Source organism: Ambystoma mexicanum, chromosome 3p (assembly GCF_040938575.1).
Source record: "Ambystoma mexicanum isolate Mex_15411 chromosome 3p, UKY_AmexF1_1, whole genome shotgun sequence".
NCBI lineage: Eukaryota > Metazoa > Chordata > Amphibia > Caudata > Ambystomatidae > Ambystoma > Ambystoma mexicanum.
Window position 1 is genome coordinate 612539132 of NC_090925.1, and position 19920 is coordinate 612559051.

Genomic DNA, 19920 nt, shown 5'->3' on the forward strand with positions numbered 1-19920 from the left:
GAGACAATGGGCTTCATTACAACTGCTGCGATCAGGAAATAAGGGTGCTGGTCGCACCGTACTGGCACCCTTTTTGGACCGCCACACTACAACTCTGGGGGTGGGGGCCATTGCACCCGGCAGGTCTGACCTGCCAGGCGCAACTGCACCCGCCCGCTGAGTTTGCACAGAAGCACCACCTGCAACGGTGCCGGTGCTTCTGTCTCCTCACTCCCATGGAGTCCTTTTGGAATGGGGACTAACATTTTCTGCCGCCTGACTTTCTGATCCGCTGGAACTTGTAATGTCCCGATGTTACTGGGATGTCAGGCGCCGGAAAAGTGTTATGAGTCACCGCCAGACTTTTAATGATGCCCAATAACCCTCATTATGAGTTTTGTAGAAAGTGATAAAATAGGCAATAAGTAAGTTACTTCCTTTTTTCAGTCTGCCAGTGAAGAGGTGGGTTCCCACAAGGAGGAAATGAAACCAGGACTTCCAAGGAGGTTATTTACATCTGAGGAATGTCAGAATAAGAATCGGTAGAAGTATCACTGGAGGAAATTCCTCTAATCCCCAATGAAGTGCTATGTGATTTCAAAATGGGGATTAACCATAACACATTAAGCAGCGGCTTTATCTTTGTTACCTAAAGCGGTAACAGTAAATCCATTTGGCAGTGTTTGCACTAGTAATGAGGGCCAATGTTTTCCTCTGCAGATCTGCCAGTAGGTGCTGCTCTAGCTGAGATCCATGTTATGTCAATAGTTCTAGTAATTCACAGTTCTATATTTTACCAATATTTAGATCATCTTTCTAGCCATATTGTGCAGTCTGGAGACAATGGGCCTCATTACGAGTCCGGCGGTAGCTGTGCCAGTAAAACCGGCAGGCTGCCACAACCCCGACAGTCCGGTAAATCAGGCGGCAGCAATTGTTACTCAATGGACTCAATGGGAATGGGGAAGACGGAAGCACCGGCACTGTGTGCAACAGTGCCGGTGCTTCAGTCAAAGTCTGCTGGCGGGTGTCGTTCTGCCCGCCAGGATCAGACCTGGCAGGCGAAACTGCACCCGCCAGCAGACTCGTAGTTTGCCGGTCTGGAAACAGCGGTGCCGGTAAGCTTATCGGCACTGTTGTTTCCGGACTGGCAAACTTGTAATGATGCCCACTGTGTTGCTCTTCTTCACATCTATGTTATGTCCATGTTTCAAACAGTTTCCCGTAGTTTCCAAAAAAGGTGCTTTCTATCCGAGATCCAAATTATGCTTACTTTTCTCGCCCCGGTATGTGCTTACCTCCAGTTCTTGGTGTGGGGAGGTCCTTCCTCCAGGCGGAGAAGAGAGTACCGTGCTGCGCTCAGCGAAAGGCCTCGGATCCCATCGCCCCACTCCTTTTCCGCTCTGCCAGAAGAAGAAAAAGAAAACGAGAACAGGTGAATACTAAAACCATAGATCAGGCCAAAATCAGCTGTCTCCCAAATTCTGGTAAATAGGCATCAGACAATTATGTTCAATGTTTTGTGGCAAGGTGCAAGTTAAAGACTCCAGGAGGAGGCTTAGGCAAACAAAGATATTATGGATAAAACATACAGACTGCCTTGCTGTCCATTTGTGATCCTATTACATTATTGTGTGAAATGTACTTTATTTAAATAAACTTTTCAGTTTCTTTTCCTTCACATTTTACCCAAGGCTTCCATCTGCTAGGAGACCAGAAAACAAGGCCCTCCACCCCCACACAACTCTGCAGTATGGGACTCATCCAAAACCTTCTGCAAGAGCAATGACTTTCCCACTATAACACTGCTCCAGATCAGAGACTTACAGCACCTTATCAGACAAGTGTCAGGGAGCTGGCACTGTGGCTGCATGTGCCGACACCCACTGTGTTTGATTTTGTGTGTAAGTACAGATACAAGTCGTGTGGGATTGCACTTGTACGTCTAGATCAGGGGTCTGTGCAGCTTGTGAATGCGTGTTTGATCATGTGTTAACCACATGCATGCGCAGGTGCATGTTTTCATAGCTATGTGTGTGCATGTTTTAGGGCCATATCCGGTGCGAATGCACTAACGCAATCCATAAACACACATTGGGCCTCATTACGAGCATGGTGGTAGCCACTACTGGCACCGCCTCCCGCGATTGGGCAATAACTGGCCCATTACAAGATGAATGGGCCGGTAATTGCCCATTCGAGGGTGGCGGTATTGCCGGGCTCCCGATCCCCATTCGGCCCCATTATGAGTTATGCTCGTGGGTGCCACACAGCTGTCAGGAACTCGCAAGCAAAACTCGTAATGGGGCGGGACGGTATGAACGGTGCCGGTGCCTTACCGGCACCTTTCGTACCATCACCGCCAGGGTCCTAATGAGGCCCATTGTTTTTTGTATCCAGACCTACTGCACCAGTCTGAAATATAGATACAAATAGGGGATTTTAAAAACTGAAAATCTCGAGTTTTGGCTGATCTGATTAAATATTTACAGCGTGTAGCAGTTGCAGGTACGGGCTAGTTAATGCGAAATATCTTGAAAATCAAAGAGGATACTGTGAGGAATTTGACCATCCGCACAGGGAGAGTGCGCCCACCTGAGCTATTTGATTTTTGTTTATTTAAAAAGAATGAATGATGAGAGATTAACCTCCGAGAATATGTGGGGCCATTCCTGCACATATTTTCCACGCTCACCGCTCAGTAGAAAAATAGTCATGTACTCTGGCAGGACACATCTTACCAGCGCTGCCCTCCCCTATCATTTGTAGCTGATAACTGACAGCTGTGGGTACATCAAAAGCCTCTGGCCGTGGGCAGCTGATTAGCATTTCAAGGCCCCATGGATTTGCATCTCCATTGTTACACCTTGCTGGTGGCGGTGAATACTGAAGACTGTTAATTAGCAGTCCTCAGGGAAGGCCTGAGTGCACAAACTGACAATGGAGACCAGAGACCAACACCTCTTTGTAAAGCAATGTGTCAACTTGGTAATAACACCCCTCCTTGGTATGAAAGGGCAGTGAATGTCCTGTCTGGAACCACTCGTTTCAGAGCAGGGAAGTATGTCAATTGTCGGTGACAAAAGTCTGCCTGCAACATCCTACTTCAGAGAAGGCCCATGTTGTGACCAAGCGCCGCATAGGGCTCAGTTAATTAAGGAGACACTTTGATGTACAGCAGACAGGAAGATGGTTGGGACTTAGAAGTATATGTTTTCATCCTTCCCCTGTCTGTTGCCAAGCGCTCTGATTCTTACCTGAAACATCACTGAAGATTGTTGGTGGGGAGCCAAGATTGGTTAATTAAGGTGGTCTTAGCCTTCACCAATCATTGAGGTCCTCTGGCTTTAAAAGAGAACTGAGCCCCTCACTGATCAGACCATCTGAAGACTTTGCAAGAAGTAAGGAGGACTCATTTGGACCTGAGCTGAAGGTACTCAGAGGACCCGTCCGGCAGCTTCAGAAACAGTACCCAGCCAGCATACAATGTGCCCTGTTAGGTTCTGACGGCAAGCTTTGTAGGTGGGAAGTGCCGGAAAGTCTCTGGACAAAGGACAAGGCTGTTGCCTGCCAACACTCTCCTGAGTTTTGGGCCATCCGCCTTGAAAGGACACGAGCCCTGCGAAGAAGCTAGGAGTGCCACACAAGCATCATCCAGCATCCATCTTTTAAGGACAATTTTGAGGCAGTCGAGTCCTCTAACGCATCCGGCTGCACTGCTGACTGTTGTCACACCGCAGTCACCAGAGCCGTCTGAGACAGCACGACCAGCATTCCCGATCCGCCAACCAGAACAGAGACAACAATTCTTGGCCCCAAACAGCTGCGCCGGACAGCCTGCAGACGTCCAACAAGCCTTGCTTGCCGAACTGCCTGCCGCATGGTACCCGCAGCTGTTTCCTTCCACTAACTCTGTCCCAAAGGCTGCGAAGCGCCCTGGAACTGCCTCGATGCTGTCGAGCACCAAGAACATCTTCAGAATCAGGTATATTGTGGTTCTGCCCCCTGGTCCTTCTCCAACGGCCCCTAGAGACATTTATGACCCTTTTCCCCTTTGGTGCTGGGACTGAATAACCTTGAACAGTAAGACTGATTACTTTACCAACTACCCTCCTGTCAGTATCCAGAGTGCTTCCCTTTCCTTTGTGAAACTGTCTGTCCTCTGTGTTCCTTTACAGGGTGGATTGTATTTTGTAGTGTGCTAGAACTGTCTGTTGTAGTAATAATAAAGTAGATATTTGTATACAACCTTGACTGGACAGTCTCTTTTATTGTTGGGTAATAATCGTATGTTTGCTGTGTTGCAACTAACCAACAATTCACAATCTTGCAGAGATAAGCCTGCCATTTCCGTCCACATTACCAGAAATTGGACAAGGAGGTCTTATAATTCACTTGTATTCCAATCTGTTTGTATCCCTTCTGGTGTACTAGAGGTGTGGGGTTGATTGATGGTTTAGAAACCGATATTCATCCCTGGACCACAGGTGACCCGGAAGTTGATTCGTCACACATGGCCAGCTGAGAACCTGGACAAACAACCAGCTCATTCACAGCGACCCAAAGACCTGGACGTGCATATATAGGCAGCTGAAGACGAAAAACATATACAACCTGCCAAAGACCTGAACATACATACATACATAGCCAGTTTAGGGACTGGACAAATATAAATAGCCGGCTGAAGACCAGGGCATATATATGGACTGCAGAAGCCCTGGACAAACATAACTAGTTAAAGGCCCGAGAGCACATACACAGCCATCCAAGGATTTGGACAAACATACATAGCCAGCTGATGACCAGGACATACATTCATAGCTATCGAAGGACCTGGACATACATGTAGAGCTTGCAGAGGATCTGGGCAAAGACACATATCCACCTGAAGACCAAGACATAAATACATGACAGGCCAAGGACCTAGAAAAACATAGCCCCCTGAGGACCTGGAAGCACATACATGGCCAACCAAGCACCTGTAGGAACATGAAAAGTCAGCTGAAGACCTGAACATATATACATACATACCGGCCAAGGACCTTGAAAAACAGAGCCGGCTGAGGACATGGAAGAACATACACAGCCAGCCAAGGACCTCGGTAAACAGGCATAGCCAGAGGAAGACCAGGACATGCATACATAGATACATAGACAGCCAAGAACAAGCAAAAACATACATAGCTGGCTGAGGACTGAAGACACAAACATGGACAGCGGGGGGCCTGGACAAACAGCTATCTAAGTACCTGGAAACACATACAAAGCCAGCCGAAGAACTGGACGAACATATATAGACAGCTGAAGACCAGGCCATACATATATAAATACATAGACAGCCGAGGACCAGGACCAACATACACAGCCAGATGAAGATGTGGAAGCACTCACACCACAGGCCGAAACACTGGATCCAAACAAACACCCAAAGGTATCCAAACAAACATATATAGCACGCTGAAAACCAGGATTTATATACATAGCTTGCCGAGGACCTAGAGAGACATACATAGCCAGCTGGAGACCAGGGCATAGATGCATGGTAAGCAGAGGTCCTGGACAGGCATCCTAGTTATGGACCTGGAAGAACATACACAGCCTGTCATGGGTCTGGACAAACATACATAGACAGCTGAAAATCAGGACATACATACATACCCATCTGAAGACCAATAGCCAGACAAGGGGCCTGGACACACATGTGTACCCAGCTGAGGACCGATACATACCCAGCTGAGGACCTGGAAGCACATCTGTATTAGGTTATCGACCTAGAAACACATACTAGACATCTGAGGATGCAGAAACACGCCCAGTGCCAGCCAAGTGCACAAATATACTGTCGCCCGCTATAGAATTCAGGAGCTGAAAACACACTTGGGACAGACCTGGGGAAATATTCATAGCCAGTGGAAGAACCAGGACTAAACCTCAGCTTCTTGAGGAGGACATAAGAATATATTCACGAACAATAGAATCACTGGAAAACCATTCACTGCCAGCTGAAGGCCACAGAACCTGGTAAACCCAGCACCAGTCAAGAAACACACCAGAAACACACCCCCATCCAGGAGAACACTTGGAACCCCATCCAGATCAGCAAGGGACTTCGAAACACATCCAAAACGTCAGGCACTGGGAGCACGTACTCTGAGAACCTGGAAATGCATCTCCAGCCAATTAAAGAGCTGAACAAAGCTGGCGAGTTGAGGACATGGAAACGCACATAGTCAGAAAATGATCTGAAAATACACCCACAGTCATCTGAGGACCAAGAAACGCCCCCCCCCAAACTATTAGAGGGGGGAGAGGCACATATATAGACAGATGAGGAATTGGAAACAGACATAGTCACAGCCACATGAAGAGGTAGGTACAAGGCCACAACCACCAAAAGACATGCATAACAAAAGAAGCAAGAAAGAACCTAGAAAAGCCATCACAGTCAGAAAACCTGGGAGACACAGCTGGAGCTCACAAACCAGCAGAGAATCCAGAAATATGGCTACAACCAGCAGAGGAACTGTGAGCACACGACCAGCCAGGACACGCATAACCAACCAGCTGGGGAACATCACCCAGAAGTACACTAAGTGGATTAGGGTGCATTCACTCAGTGTGAGCCATGTCTCATTTATTTTGATCTGCATTTGTTCATTTTGGACACTGCCATCTTTGACTGTGCAGTCTCTAGGCTCAGGCAGGCAGTAACTTACTTTTTGTGCAGTGCATCTGATCAGATTGGGAAGCATTTTATTGTTCATGGACGGGGGAGCCTTTGTCCAAATTGGGCATGATCTTGTTTTGGAGTGCCTTTATTTTGATATTTTCTTGGCAGTGTATTTGCCCACCATTCTTTTAGATTGTATTGGCGGAGGATGCTAACTATATTATATGCTTTGTGGTGGAGTGGCTGGGCTTCAGCCATAACTTACTTGTTCTAGGGTAGTGTAGGCTCTCTGGTTGGTGTTATGTATGTCCCTTTAAGGAACTGATGGTGCAGGACGTCATCACGTTCATAGAATAAAAGGGGCAGTACGCGCCACGATCTCTATCGTGAGCATCGGAGCCTGAGACGTGAACACTGTCTCTGTCTATAACGGGCAAGCCGCACCAGGACGCGGCCAGCCCCAACGTCACAGTTGGGGTTTACGCTGCAGTCAAAGGATGTGGGTTTTGTTTTGGGGGTACCGCAACTGCACTGGGATTTTTGATCCACTCTGAGACTTACCCTCGGTATTCAATGTACTTGTAGATGAGTCCTGCAACGAGCATGGCGACCAAGGCGTAGTACCAGGAGCAGATGAACATCAAGGCCAGGCACAAGCTCATTCCCAGGAAGGACAGGGCCCTGGAGGTGGCGGCAGCAGGAGGAGTACGGCAAGTCCAACAAGCAAAGAGACAAAGCAGAGAGCATGCATGACCATCAATGCCGTGCAAAACCATATCTAAAATCCCTGAATTAAGACTCCAAGACCCTGATATGTTATGATAAGTCATTTGTAACGCGCCTGTACGCAAGTGTTTCTAGGCACTCCAAGACAAGGAGGCGAAACTGAAGAGGACAAAACAATGATCTTCCTAGACTTTGTGTCATTCAGATTGCGTGAGTGCGGGGAAGAGGGAGAGGAGAAGTGCCAGGGGACGTGGCGGGGGGGGAGGGAGAAGTGCAGGTAAATCAATAAGTGCTACCGGAGTGTGGCTCATAAGTGCAGAGAGAGGGACTGTAGGGTTGGATAGTTCAGTGGTCCATAATTGGGCAGGCAGTTATGTAAATATATTATGGGCAGACAGTCCACTAAACAGTAATCACTTTGCGTACAGATCTGCGAAAAATAGGACTCGTCATGAAATCCTGAGGAGCAGTCATGACAGCTAGGGATTGGGGGGACATTTCAAGGGCATAGGCTTTGGGCAGAGTAAAATGGGACCTTGCAGGCAAGGTAAAGCCATGAACCTCCAAGGATACCCACAAGCATGGACCTGTAAAATACCAATGAGAAAGTCTTCAGTTTATGAAATGGCTCCCTGTGGGCTAGATGGCGGCCTGTGGGTTGGTTATGTCCGTGAAATTTTAAACAATGATTGGCCATAGGTGGGGAATTAGTGGCAAGGAGCCCTGGGAAAGGGGGTGAAGTGGAAAGCAAGCAGGGATACCCAGAATGGGAAGGAATTTTGACAAATGTCTTTCATGAAGATGACTCTAGTTATCTGGATTAAAAGAACAACAGGAGGGAAAAGAGCACAGGAGGGCTCTGAAAGAGAGGAGAGCAGGGAAGAGAGTGATAAGGAGCCTTCAAGGTGAAGAGTAAAATAAGGCACGCTGTAAAGGAGAGATACTCACCAATGGTAATATTTGAAGCGAGGTCTCCAGTTGGGTGTTCTCAGTAGCGTTTGCACAGCACAAGCCAGATTAACGAACATGTAACACATCAGGAAAAACCTAGAAGCCAAAAAGAGAAGGATGAAGGTCCAGCAGAGAGGAAGCAAGAGGGGTGGGGGGGTTAGTGAGTACACACAGGGAAGAGAAGGCAGCGACAGACAAGTGTCTAAAAGATGCAAAGAGGTAGATGAAAATGGGAGCGAGGCAGTGATATTCATATAACTGCTCTGCTTATAGTCACAGGGAGGGTTGGGAGGGGGATGTGTCAAGGTGAAATCGGAATTCCATTCCGTCAGTATGTCTGTACTTCTCCTTCAGTTGATTTCATTGACTCTCACTGTGCGCTCTCTCTCTGAAACCACCCATGTGTCCCTCTAACACAGAGGACTGTTCTTCTGGCCATTCCTACATGCCTCCTGTATCTCCGGCAGCCCCTTCCCGAAGAAGAGGTGGGTCTAGGCACAGGGGGGAATGGTAAGGAGGAGTGGGGTCTTCCTGTTTGTCCTCATCAAACTTGCCAATTCCGCCTTAGCCTCAAGGACTTCTTGTTTGCCCCTTTTACACTTGTTATTTCCGGTTATTTCCGGTATGTGTCTCAGGGACGTCCACCTTGTCTTTGTCACCCTTGTCACTTCCTGTCTGGCCCTCAACGACTTCCTGCCATGATAGGTTCGAACATCTGTTTTTAGGATTTACTTTCTTTGTGTTATTACGCTTCTTAACAGGCTTGTCAGCAGGCCAATATTACATGGCCTGAACAGTCATATGACGGTGGGTCAAGCATTGAGCTACCTGAACAACTTTAGGAAGTTTCCAGGTCTCCACCAGTTCAAACATGCCTAAATATTTAGGGGGAAATACATTCAGCAAATTTTGGGCCACCTATCATGACATAACCTTGGAACTATCTGGCGTGCAAACCAACCCACAAAAACGAACCTATTTTTTTGTTTACTTTTTGTTACTAGGTGGCACTGTAAGCGCTTCCTATAAGCCAAAACTATTGACATTGAAAATGAAGACAGAGATATTATGTGAGGAGGGACACACAGTCTGTGGGTGGTGTTTGACTGTTTGCAGACACATTGACTGCCCTTTGGAATGCTAGTCCCTAGCTCCATTCCCGTGTATTTCCTGATATATTTGAGCTAACTTTATGCTTTTAAGGGTACGCCAATGTTATTTCTAAGTATTTCCATGTGGTATTTAAGTGTTTCTATTTCTCCTGAAAGGTGATGGTTTTATTGCAGCTGTAAACCAGCTCCTGGTTTAATAAATAATTCATTACCAAGTTTGCCTTCATGCACTTAATTTATGAGCAATAGCCGTGTCCTCGCATCTGGTACTTGTCCCGAATTCATGTTTAAAAAAGCCAACGGTTTTGGCTCTTGTATAGGCAATAGTTAGGCATTTGCAATGCAGTGCCATAATATGCCGAGAAACTAACACTATTTACTGACTATTGGCCATCCTATGACCACGCACTACCATTATGGAAGTGACTGGAAAATGCCTGTCCCATTCCTACAGCCTGTCTCAAACTGTTGGATTTTCCAAAGCTGGTTTTAAAGATTGTATCTACAATGAGTGCTTAAATTATGGCCCCTGCTCATCGCCCACCCTTAGATTCCCTACGTGGATCTCTTGGAGGGAGGGAGATGGGGGGGGAGGAAGATGCCTGTAAATGCATGTAGAAATTCAAAAGTCAGTGTTCAGTCAGATGGCTGAGCGCCCTACCATATCTAAATAATTATTCAGGAGATGCAGGTAAATTATTCCAAAACCAGAGGAGTGGAAGGTGTAAAGTTCAGGAAAATGAGGAATTCAGCTGGTTACTCCCTCGCTTTCTATCTATCAATGTCAAACCTTATGACAGTGTCTCCTTAACATTCCTGTGAAGGAATTGGCCCCAGCTCTTAGGGTCAGTTGTAGGCTCCTGTGGACATGGGCCACTATCTTCTTCGAGATGAGTGAGCATCTGGCATAAGCGCAGCAAAGATAAGTCTTTAAGGCTGTTGGGAATTTTAGGAAATTCCCAGTTCTGAGCAAAGAGGGAGCCCATTAGAGAGGGCCTTTGGCCAATGCAAACTGGGAGACCACATGCAAAATGAATGGGGAAAACTATAAAAGGAATGAGTCATTGGTCTACCCACATTGAGAGAATAGGAGCCACTTCATCGAGAGAAGCGATCAGGATGCCGATCTCGCAGATGCAGGCTGTGAGAAGCAGGGCCCATGTCGGCTCACCGTTCGCCTTGCCATGACCAAAGACCTGGGGAAAGGGAGAGAGTGAACGAGTTAGAGAAGATGCAGCACACACATCCAGACTTCTACCTTACCCATGGGCACTGCCCTGTCCCGTTAAGGCTGCTTGACGGTGTATTATGGGTTGCTTGGGAAATGTGTTGGTGGAGGGTAGTAGTCAATATACTCTTAAAATACTGATGCAGTGTTTGTCCCTGCTCTCAGGTTCTTTCACTGGAAGGTAATAGTTGATGCCCTCCTTTGGGGGTACTGGTGGTATGGTACTCTCCATTCTCACTGTCTTTCCATGGAGGGCAGTGCTCACTTCTCCCATTGGGTAGTAATGCTTTGGGTACCCCAGCTCTCAGGTTGTTTCTATTGCTACTTATGTTAGGGTGTTATCTGCCCTCGCTGCCTCCTCTTGTTCACAGCTGATATTCCGCCTCTTGTCTCGCATCATATCCGACTGGCAGTATTCTCTTCTTGCCAATTGCTGGTGGGTGGAGGGTGGATGAGGTCTCAGACCATCTACTCGTGTCCCGGTGTCTGGCTAATGGCCTCAGCTCGCATGGGCCCTGGCTGCTCTTTTTTAATTCCCCCAACCCCACCTGGTATAACCTTTCGTTTTGGCTTTTTGCTTCCAAGCACTAATCCCCAGAACGTGCCAGATCACACCCTTCCTGATGTTCATGCCGGAGCCCTGGGCTCCTGGTAATTGGGTGTTTATCATTTGTACCCAACCTAAGATTAGACCTTTGACCACCTTGGTCCAAAGTGCAGCACTGCACCTGCTGTCCTGATGAGTGCCAGCAGTACAGGACCTTCCCCTTTCCACCCACAGACCAAAACTACAACTGCTCAGTGTAGCCCATCAACCACTGACACAGGACTCCTCTAGAGCCACCTGAATAACCAACCTTCCCCCATCACACAACCTTGCCCAACACATCTAAAACATGCATGTATAGAACTTTGGTTTCCTGACCAATACAAACAGTGCAGGACCTTTCTCCTACTCCCACCCATCTAACACACTCACCTTTTCAATGTCCTCACACCTACAGAATAGAAATCCCTGTGCACGCTGTGGATTTATACCTGCTAGCACTCCCACTCCCACACTATCCGCTGTCGAGCCGCGGAGAGCTCTTTTTACGTATCTGAAACACTTCTACTCGTTTCGCATGCCACACCTTGCATCAAAGCAGTGGCCTTCACGGCAGGCCGGCATAGCACATGGCTCATGTTGGGCTTTCCCCCCCCCCCCGATGGGGAAACCAGTGCTTTAAGTCGGGTAAGAAATTGAGTGGGGCCTTTCTTTCGCGATGGGGGGCTTCCATGATGGGCGTGGCCTGAAAAGCACAGTAACCATAGTAAAGTACACAAACAAATATATAAATGTATGTAAGCATTTACATATGTATGTGCGTACCTTACTATGGTTTGTGTACTTTTCAAGCCATCTTTTATAAGACTTTGCCAACTGACAAAGACGCCTCTGGCTCAGTGATCTGTGTGCTACAGAGCAGACTAGATCACTGCACCCGAGGCGTCTTTCACCCTCGGCAAACCTAGGGCTCTGTGATCTAAACTGGAGCACATTAGATCATGGAGCCCCCAAGTTCACCAGGGGTGAAAGGCAACTCGGTGACCTGGGGAAGGGGTGTGGAAACAAAGGGACCTTAACTTTCTCTCGTGACCCCTTGTGCAAGGAAGTTACAGTGACTGACAGAAGTGCCAGCCAACCACAGCATTGCTGAAACTGCAACTTCCAGTTTGAGCGACGCTGTGGCTGGCTGGCACCTATGATAGTCGCAGCTTGCCTGACTTGAAAATGACAGGCGCATCTCCTGTCACGGCTGCGGTTATGGCGGGATGATGTGTCCCTCCATGGTGCGCTGGGACCGGGGGGCCCCGGCTCAGCCCCACTTTTTGGAGACTGCCAGGGCCCAGCCCTGGCTGGCCCCGGCCCACTTAAAGCAATGGGGGAGACAGACACCCAAGTGTCACTCCCACAAACCACCTTGAATCATACCGGTGCACAGGATTTGCACCCATCAACTCTGCAGGTTTCACACATGCCTCTCCATCCTCTCCTCTCACTAGCATTACATCTCCTCCCTCTCTTTTCCAGGAAAATGTACCGAAAGGTCGCCAAAATGGCAGTAGTTGGCTTACATAAGAGCACGGTACATTACATTACAGAGGCAAAACAAATAAAAATGCACACATCGAAATTAGATCAATATGTGTTTATTTGGCGCTTAAACAGCAAAAACGGTGCAAAGACGTTTTTTCCCCAGGTGAAAGGTTCTGTGCAAGCGGGAGAGGGATAAATCCGAGGCACAGCCTAGTTTCTCATTTCCCTACAATGCAAGCATATCAACAACATTTCAAAAATACACGCACCCCTTTTTTTACTCCCTTGTGAAGCAGCGCGGAGGAAAACTTTTTGCTCAATTTCTCAATTATAAAAACGGAAGAAATGGGTCAGAAAACATTAATTTGCTCCAATTTTTGCACCACTCTAAACTATAGGTAATGTGGCTTTGTAGCCCCTCATTGAGGGTTTCCTTTCAGGTTTGATGGAGATGCTTTGGAAAGCCAAGAACACCGAGCGGTGGCGCGCACAGGCTTCCGCAGACAATGCTCCCGGTGGCATACATATTTCATTGTTTGTGGCTAAACAGGGACGTCATTTCACCAAAATGCCAGTGGTAGCGGAAGGGACACCACATGACCTTTGACCTCTGATGACATCACAGGCAGTGATGTCATTTGACCCCCTAGCTCGAAGTGACATCACGAGAAACGATGGAACACGACCTTTCACCCCTTGACAAAACAGGAAGGGACATCACATATTGTTCCTAAGTACACTACGAGAAATATGGTTACGATATCAGTATAATGTGATATACATTTCATAGAGGAATGGATCACCATATGTATCGTTAATATCAGTGTGTATAGGACCATATTACCAAATTACTGTGAATGCTAGCAGAGACCCAAGGCCAAATGATAATGATATGGTAAAATATAGCACTTACGCTTAAGCGCTTATTCATACAATATCACCCAACCTGTGTTGGTTCTCATTTATCGACCTCAGAAGGGTGAAAGGCTGAGTTGAGGTGTTTACGAACAGGCTACATCAGTGACTCACCCCCTGAAGTGTGCCTGGAAATAAACCTTTAATGAGTCTAGCAATTATTGGATAGAATTCCAGAAAGACAAATTATGTGTTATTCCTATTCTTTCTTATTTAGTGTCACTGCTCAAAGTGATATACCTGTGGAACCCCGTTTTTTTTTTGAGAGCTCTGAACAAGAAAGTCTGCCACTCAATGACACTGGCCACAAACCCAGGAGTTTACATTAAAAAAAACAAAAAAAAAGTTAAACAAAAAAAAAGTTAACAAAAAATCTTTTTTTTTCTAGTGGTAGCAAGGGAGACCACAGGGGTAGCAAGGGAGAGCTCAGGGGTCGCAACTAGGACCCCTGGCAACCCCCAAATGACGGCCCTGTGGCTAAACCACTTGACACTATGAATAGGGAAGCGTGGTGCATGCACTGAGCACCTCAGCAGCGACTAAAAGCCGGCCGGCCCTACCGTTGGCTGAGCGAGGAAAAGGAAGCACTTGGCGCCCTGACTTTTAAGCCCTCGCGAGACAAATGCCTTCCGCTCCTCGATACTGACGGCTCGCGCCACTCTTACTCACCGCAGAAGATCAATACTTCCGGGGCTTCAGCACGTGACCGCTTACAATCAAACAGTCTTAACTGCACCGCAGTATTCACCTAGATCGTAAGGTATACTTTGTTTTGTCTCTCATACGTATCCCTGCAGTGGCCACCTAGTGAGAGCATGTAGCAAGAGGGGTTGCATTGCAGGGGCAGAACACGTGCAAGTGTCCTTTTTTTGTGGCTCATCGGTGGCACTTTAGAAACACCATTACTTTTGGCACACAGGTGGTAATTTAGCACTTTTGTTCTGCTTCTGTAGTGGTCATTTAACACCACCCTGCAAGGCTGCATGGGTGGCTTAAAGGTGGTGCTTTAGAAACCCCATTTGTTTTGGTTCATCAGTGGCACTTTAGAAACGCTATTTGTTTTTGCTCATCGGTGGCACTTTAGAAACGCCATTTGTTTTGGATCACACGTGGTAATTTGGCACATCTATTTGCTCTGCCTCTGAAGTCATCCTTTAACCCTGTAAGGCTGCGTGGGTGGCTGAAAGGTGGCGCTTTAGAAACACCATTTGTTTTAGCACTTTGGTGGCACTTTAGAAACACCATTTGTTTTGGCTCATCAGTGGTACTTTAGAAACCCCATTTGTTTGGCTCATCAGTGGCACTTTAGAAACACCATTTGTTTTAGCACTTCAGTAGCACTTTAGAAACACCATTTGTTTTGGCTCATCAGTGGCACTTTAGAAACCCCATTTGTTTTGGCTCATGAGTGGCACTTTAGAAACACCATTTGTTTTAGCACTTCAGTAGCACTTTAGAAACACCATTTGTTTTGGCTCATCAGTGGCACTATTGGTTCTGCCTCTGAGGTGGTCGTTTAAGGCCACCCTTTAAGGCTGCATGGATGGCTGAAAGGTGACACTTTAGAAACACCATTGGTTTCGGCACACAGGTGGTAATTTAGCACCACTGTTGTCTTGGCCTCTGAGGTGTTCGCGAGGCTACATGGGTGGCTCACAGGGGCACTTTAGAAACGCAGTTAGTTCTGGCTCATAGATGGTGCTTTAGCACCAAATAACGGAAGCAAAGGTGTTGTTGTAGATACATGTCAGATGGCACACAACAGACAGTGCACGCTAATAAGTGCCATGACCGGGAGGCTGGCAGAGGGAGTGCATGGACATTGCACTCCTATCCCGTGACAGTTATGATATGGCATTTGATAGAGTGACTTTAGCAAAGTCAAAACTGTTGTTTTTTTCTATAACTTTTTTGTATAAAGTGTCACACAGAGGTCGAAGTGGGTGGGAGATTCAGGGTATGAGGTTCCTCTACTTTTCAGGAAAATCCACCATTGTTCCCTTACTTTGTGTCACCTGGCGAAGGGCACTTTGTTTTCTGCTCCCCCCTTGTTGGGGATTCGAACCTGCACCCTGCAGTCAATGCTCTAGTCTAGTGTCTAATCTTGCTGAGTTATCTCGCCCGTGTGGGTTCCTTTTTCTTTATTTCAATAGCATGCTTGGGACATAATGTGCATTCCTGAGTCGCCCATATCCCAGTAAGATGACGCAGGCCCAGCTGTGTGTGCAGGTAAAGGGTGGTTGCCAGGGTTGCTATAGTCTTTAGCTTTTCCCAAAAGATGTGCAAATGTTGGGTGATTAGAAAGGGGAGGATATATAAAGCTGCTGGCTTTGGGGGGATAGTGACTGGAAGGGACGGTGGTCCTTTAAGATGCATTTGCTTGCAGTGTGCTGTTTTCAGCCTTGATAGTACAGTTGTAAAACACAGTGTCGGGGGATAGAGTGGAGAAAAGGTAGGACCTAGGATTGGCGTTTGTATTGGGGCGGAGAGGGAGAATGAGAGTGGGTATGGGTTTGGTGTGGAGTGGGGGTAGAGTGGAGGGAACATACTTCCATTACATGTTTTTGTAAACTCACTTTGACCCCTGACGTTATACCAGTTTGAAAGCACTCCCGGTGTTGGTACTGGAAAGGGGGCAGAGGATGGCCCATGAATATTATGCACAAGATCACATAGTTTGCTAAGTCTGGAACCCAGCTACAAGACATTGCTCTCATGGGTCCTCAGCTGACCATTTATGCCTCAGATCACACCGGTGCAGAGGTGACTTACTATGCAGGCTTGACATTTGGGAGCAGTGTAAGACATCCATGGGTGACATTGCATAATAGCACTATCTACCTGGGGGAACTATATTACTCCAAGTCCGTTTTTTTCCTGCGGATTGATATTGTGAAAGTGACTGCGTTGTGTAAAATCCACCCTCCCCGCCTCCCATGGAGGATCCTTCCCATCACCCCTACAAAGGGGCCCTATATCATGTAGGACATCCTGGACTCCTAGGGGGCCCTTGAAATAAGCTCATCTCATTGCGCCAACGCAAACCCCCATACCCTCCAAACGAACCATAAAATCCCAGACCACATTGCCCATTCCCAAATCCATTCCTAGCTAGAGCAACACCAGCTTGTTGGCTCAAGAAAAATGGATTTCAGACCCAAACACAGCACAGAAACAGCACTATTGGATCGCAACATCCAACTCTGTAGCATCTGCGACTCAGGAAGTATTACCATCTTGCTCTTCCGCAACCTATCAGCTGCGTTCGACTTCGTCGACCATGACATCCTTTGCCAGCACCTCCTCACTAACTTCCACTTCCACACCAAGCAGCCCATTGGATCAAGTCTTTCCTGAGTGAATGTACATCTTGGGTCTTCATAGGCAACCCCATTCTGGTTCCGTGCGGTGTCTCCCAGGGTTCCTGCATCTCCCTTGCCCTCTACAACACCTACACTAAGCCGCTTTTCGACCACCTTGATGCACTGGGTATTCCCCACACCAACTTTGCTGACGATACACAAGTCCTACTCCCAATTTCAGGGAATTGTGCCCAGGACGTCGAAATGATCAACCAAACCTACAATGTCATGCAGAACTGGATGGCCGCCCACAATCTTTGTCTGAATGACGAGAAAACAGAGCTTCTCATCGTTGGCTCGGCCCGGCGCCTCAGCGCCATGGACCCACCCTACTCCTACCCCATTGACGGAATCACCATACAGGTCACTAAACAGATGAAGACACTGGGGGTTTATCTAGACCCCAAACTCAACATGTCCTGACATATCAACACAGACGTTTCTTCCTCTGCCTACAGGGCCAAACTCATCTCTTTGAGTAGAAAATTAATTTCTCCACAAAACTGCCTGACTCTCGCCTGAGCCATTAGTGGCAGCAGGCTTGACTAGTGCAATGTGTTGTTTTCAGGGACCTCTGCCAAAAAATTGCAAAATTGCAACTCCTGCAAAATAAGGCCCTAAGATCAGTCTTGGGTTTAAAACGTGCGGTCCACATTTCAGCATCAAGAAGGGAGGCTCACTGGTTGCCTATAAAAGCACACATTGAATTTAAAACGCTGGCCATCACCCACCAATGTCTGCACATGAATGCCCCCTCATACCTCATTCCACGCATCTCTACAAAAGCAGGGACTCGCTCCCTCCGCTCTTCCTCCAGCCATGCTCTGCTCATGCCCAGATACAGCCCCAAGCGAGCAGGCGATGCAAGCTTTTTTGTCACCGCTCCCACACTGTGGAATACCTGTCCCCGGCACATCCAAAATGAACCATCATTCATCGTCTTCAGGAAACTCTTCAAAACGTGGCTAGTTAACAAATATGTATAACACCTATCTTTATTTGCTCATCACTCTATTTTTTCTGCAATCATATACTTGTACAAGCGCCGTGATACCTGCAGGTCTGGGCGCTATATCAAATGTGATAAATAAAAATAAAATGAATAAATATTTTCTATATTACAGTAGGCACATTCTGGCTCTCCATTCTTCACTATACACACCAGCCCAGAATAGCCTAACAGACTCTGACAGACTCTCACTGCCACAACGATACACGTCACAGCCATCTGCACCTGCTTCTGAATGTTATGCCAATACCATTAATGAAATATAACGTTTGCTAACTTGTTTTGCCTAATGTATGCTGACAATGTAACTGCAAGGCTTGTTATGTTCGCGGTTCCAGTAAGGACATGATTTTGTTCCTCTTATGCAAAAGGCCACCTGGGCCCATGCCAATATGATTCTATATTATTGGCAGGGCTATATAAGCGGCTACTCTTAGCCACAGCGGCATAGCTCCTGCTGGCAATCTCTGAGGCTGTCATAACGTGTGGCCCAGGCCTCAGCGGACTCTTGTCTACTCTGTATTCTCTTGTGTATAATAAGAAACCTGTTTCTCCATCAGCTGGACTCCTGTGAGGATTTCGGTTCCATGTGTTAATATCCCCGCAAAAATATCGCCATACAAAAATATTGCCATACAAAAATATCGCCATATTTATGCAGTGATATTAAGGCATGGCACCTGCGGGGGACACCCCCGCAACCCCTGTATTATTTTAAAAGGAGCGGGGGACACCACCGCAACCCCAGCTCCCAAAAAACCCTAATATTATCCCCCCCAAAAATATCACCTATGGCCGTTCCGGACGACCATATATACGGTGATTTTTTTTGGTAGGGATGATATTACCTGATAACAATTATTCCTGTCTGGTCCTAAGTGTGAGTCCCTGGCCAATTAGGGCCATCAGTGGCTTTTCCAGGCCACAACACAATGGACGCAAAAAAACTCATGCTGGCTTTTGTATGGTATGCGTGAGTTGGACAGTTGTGAGCAGCAGTTCTTGTGAAGCATTTTTTTTCCAATGGCTAAATTCATAGCACAGGAAGAAAAGTTTCTAAATTCGGGATGGTTCACCCAAGGTTGGCGCCGCTCTTGGCTATCCGCAGGATTTTGCATTGCATGTTGGGCACATCAGCTGTGAGGCTCTTGTCCCCAAGCAGCCCTGTTTCAAAAACTCAAAGCCAAGGTTACACTGGCGCTGGGGACAGCAATTCCCTTGAGATGAACAAGGCTCGGGTTTCCGGGCTGAGAAGCACGGTCATGGGAAGACAGAGAGCCTTTTGTGAGCTGAGCTGAACCTCAAACAGCCCTTCATAAAGGGCTCTGTTGCACTGGAAGAAAGGTGAAGATGGCTCCATGGACCCGGCCAGACCAGAGGCACCAGCTAATGCTCAAGTCACGCCTTTAAGGTAATAGAACTGACGTGATGACATCATCAGCTCCAGACCCACACATACTCTAAGCCAACTGCCCTCTCACAGGCGCAGACTCCCGCAGACTCCTCCACGTGCCCCCACAGTGGGATTTGTGTCGCACCTTATGTGCTTCCGTGCACAGCTGCCCTGCACACACTTCACACATTGTGTTGCCACCCAGCATGCACTGCTTCTCCTATAGGCCTGCGCCTCCCTAAATACAGTCTTGGAGCACGAGAGTCCGAATTTGCCCCATTGGGCAGAATCCATTCACTTTTTGCTTCTGTACCCACCGATTGAGCAATTTTCCCAGGCAAGCCCACAGTGTACCACACGGGGGACCCCAGGTTCCACTGAGACGTCGTTTCACTATGCACCCTGATTGGCAATTTGCAAGCGCCATCCAAAGCTGGTTGAGGTTGTGAGGGCTCTTCTGGTTGGTGGCAGCCTTTAATGAACATCTGAGCTTTA

General features: G+C 47.4%; 1 protein-coding gene across 3 annotated transcripts in view; it reads right to left on the reverse strand.

Moving 5' to 3' along the window:
• The window catches only part of SLC12A5 (solute carrier family 12 member 5), a 1549598-nt gene that overhangs the window by 147086 nt on the left and 1382592 nt on the right, over positions 1-19920 (reverse strand). For all 3 annotated transcript variants that reach the window (XM_069651368.1, XM_069651367.1, XM_069651369.1), the window contains exons 13-16: positions 10516-10634; positions 8324-8422; positions 7211-7330; positions 1278-1382 (exon numbers count right to left, since the gene is read on the reverse strand). In XM_069651368.1, coding sequence (XP_069507469.1) covers positions 1278-1382; positions 7211-7330; positions 8324-8422; positions 10516-10634 — 443 coding nt within the window. The remainder of the gene's footprint in view (positions 1-1277; positions 1383-7210; positions 7331-8323; positions 8423-10515; positions 10635-19920) is intronic.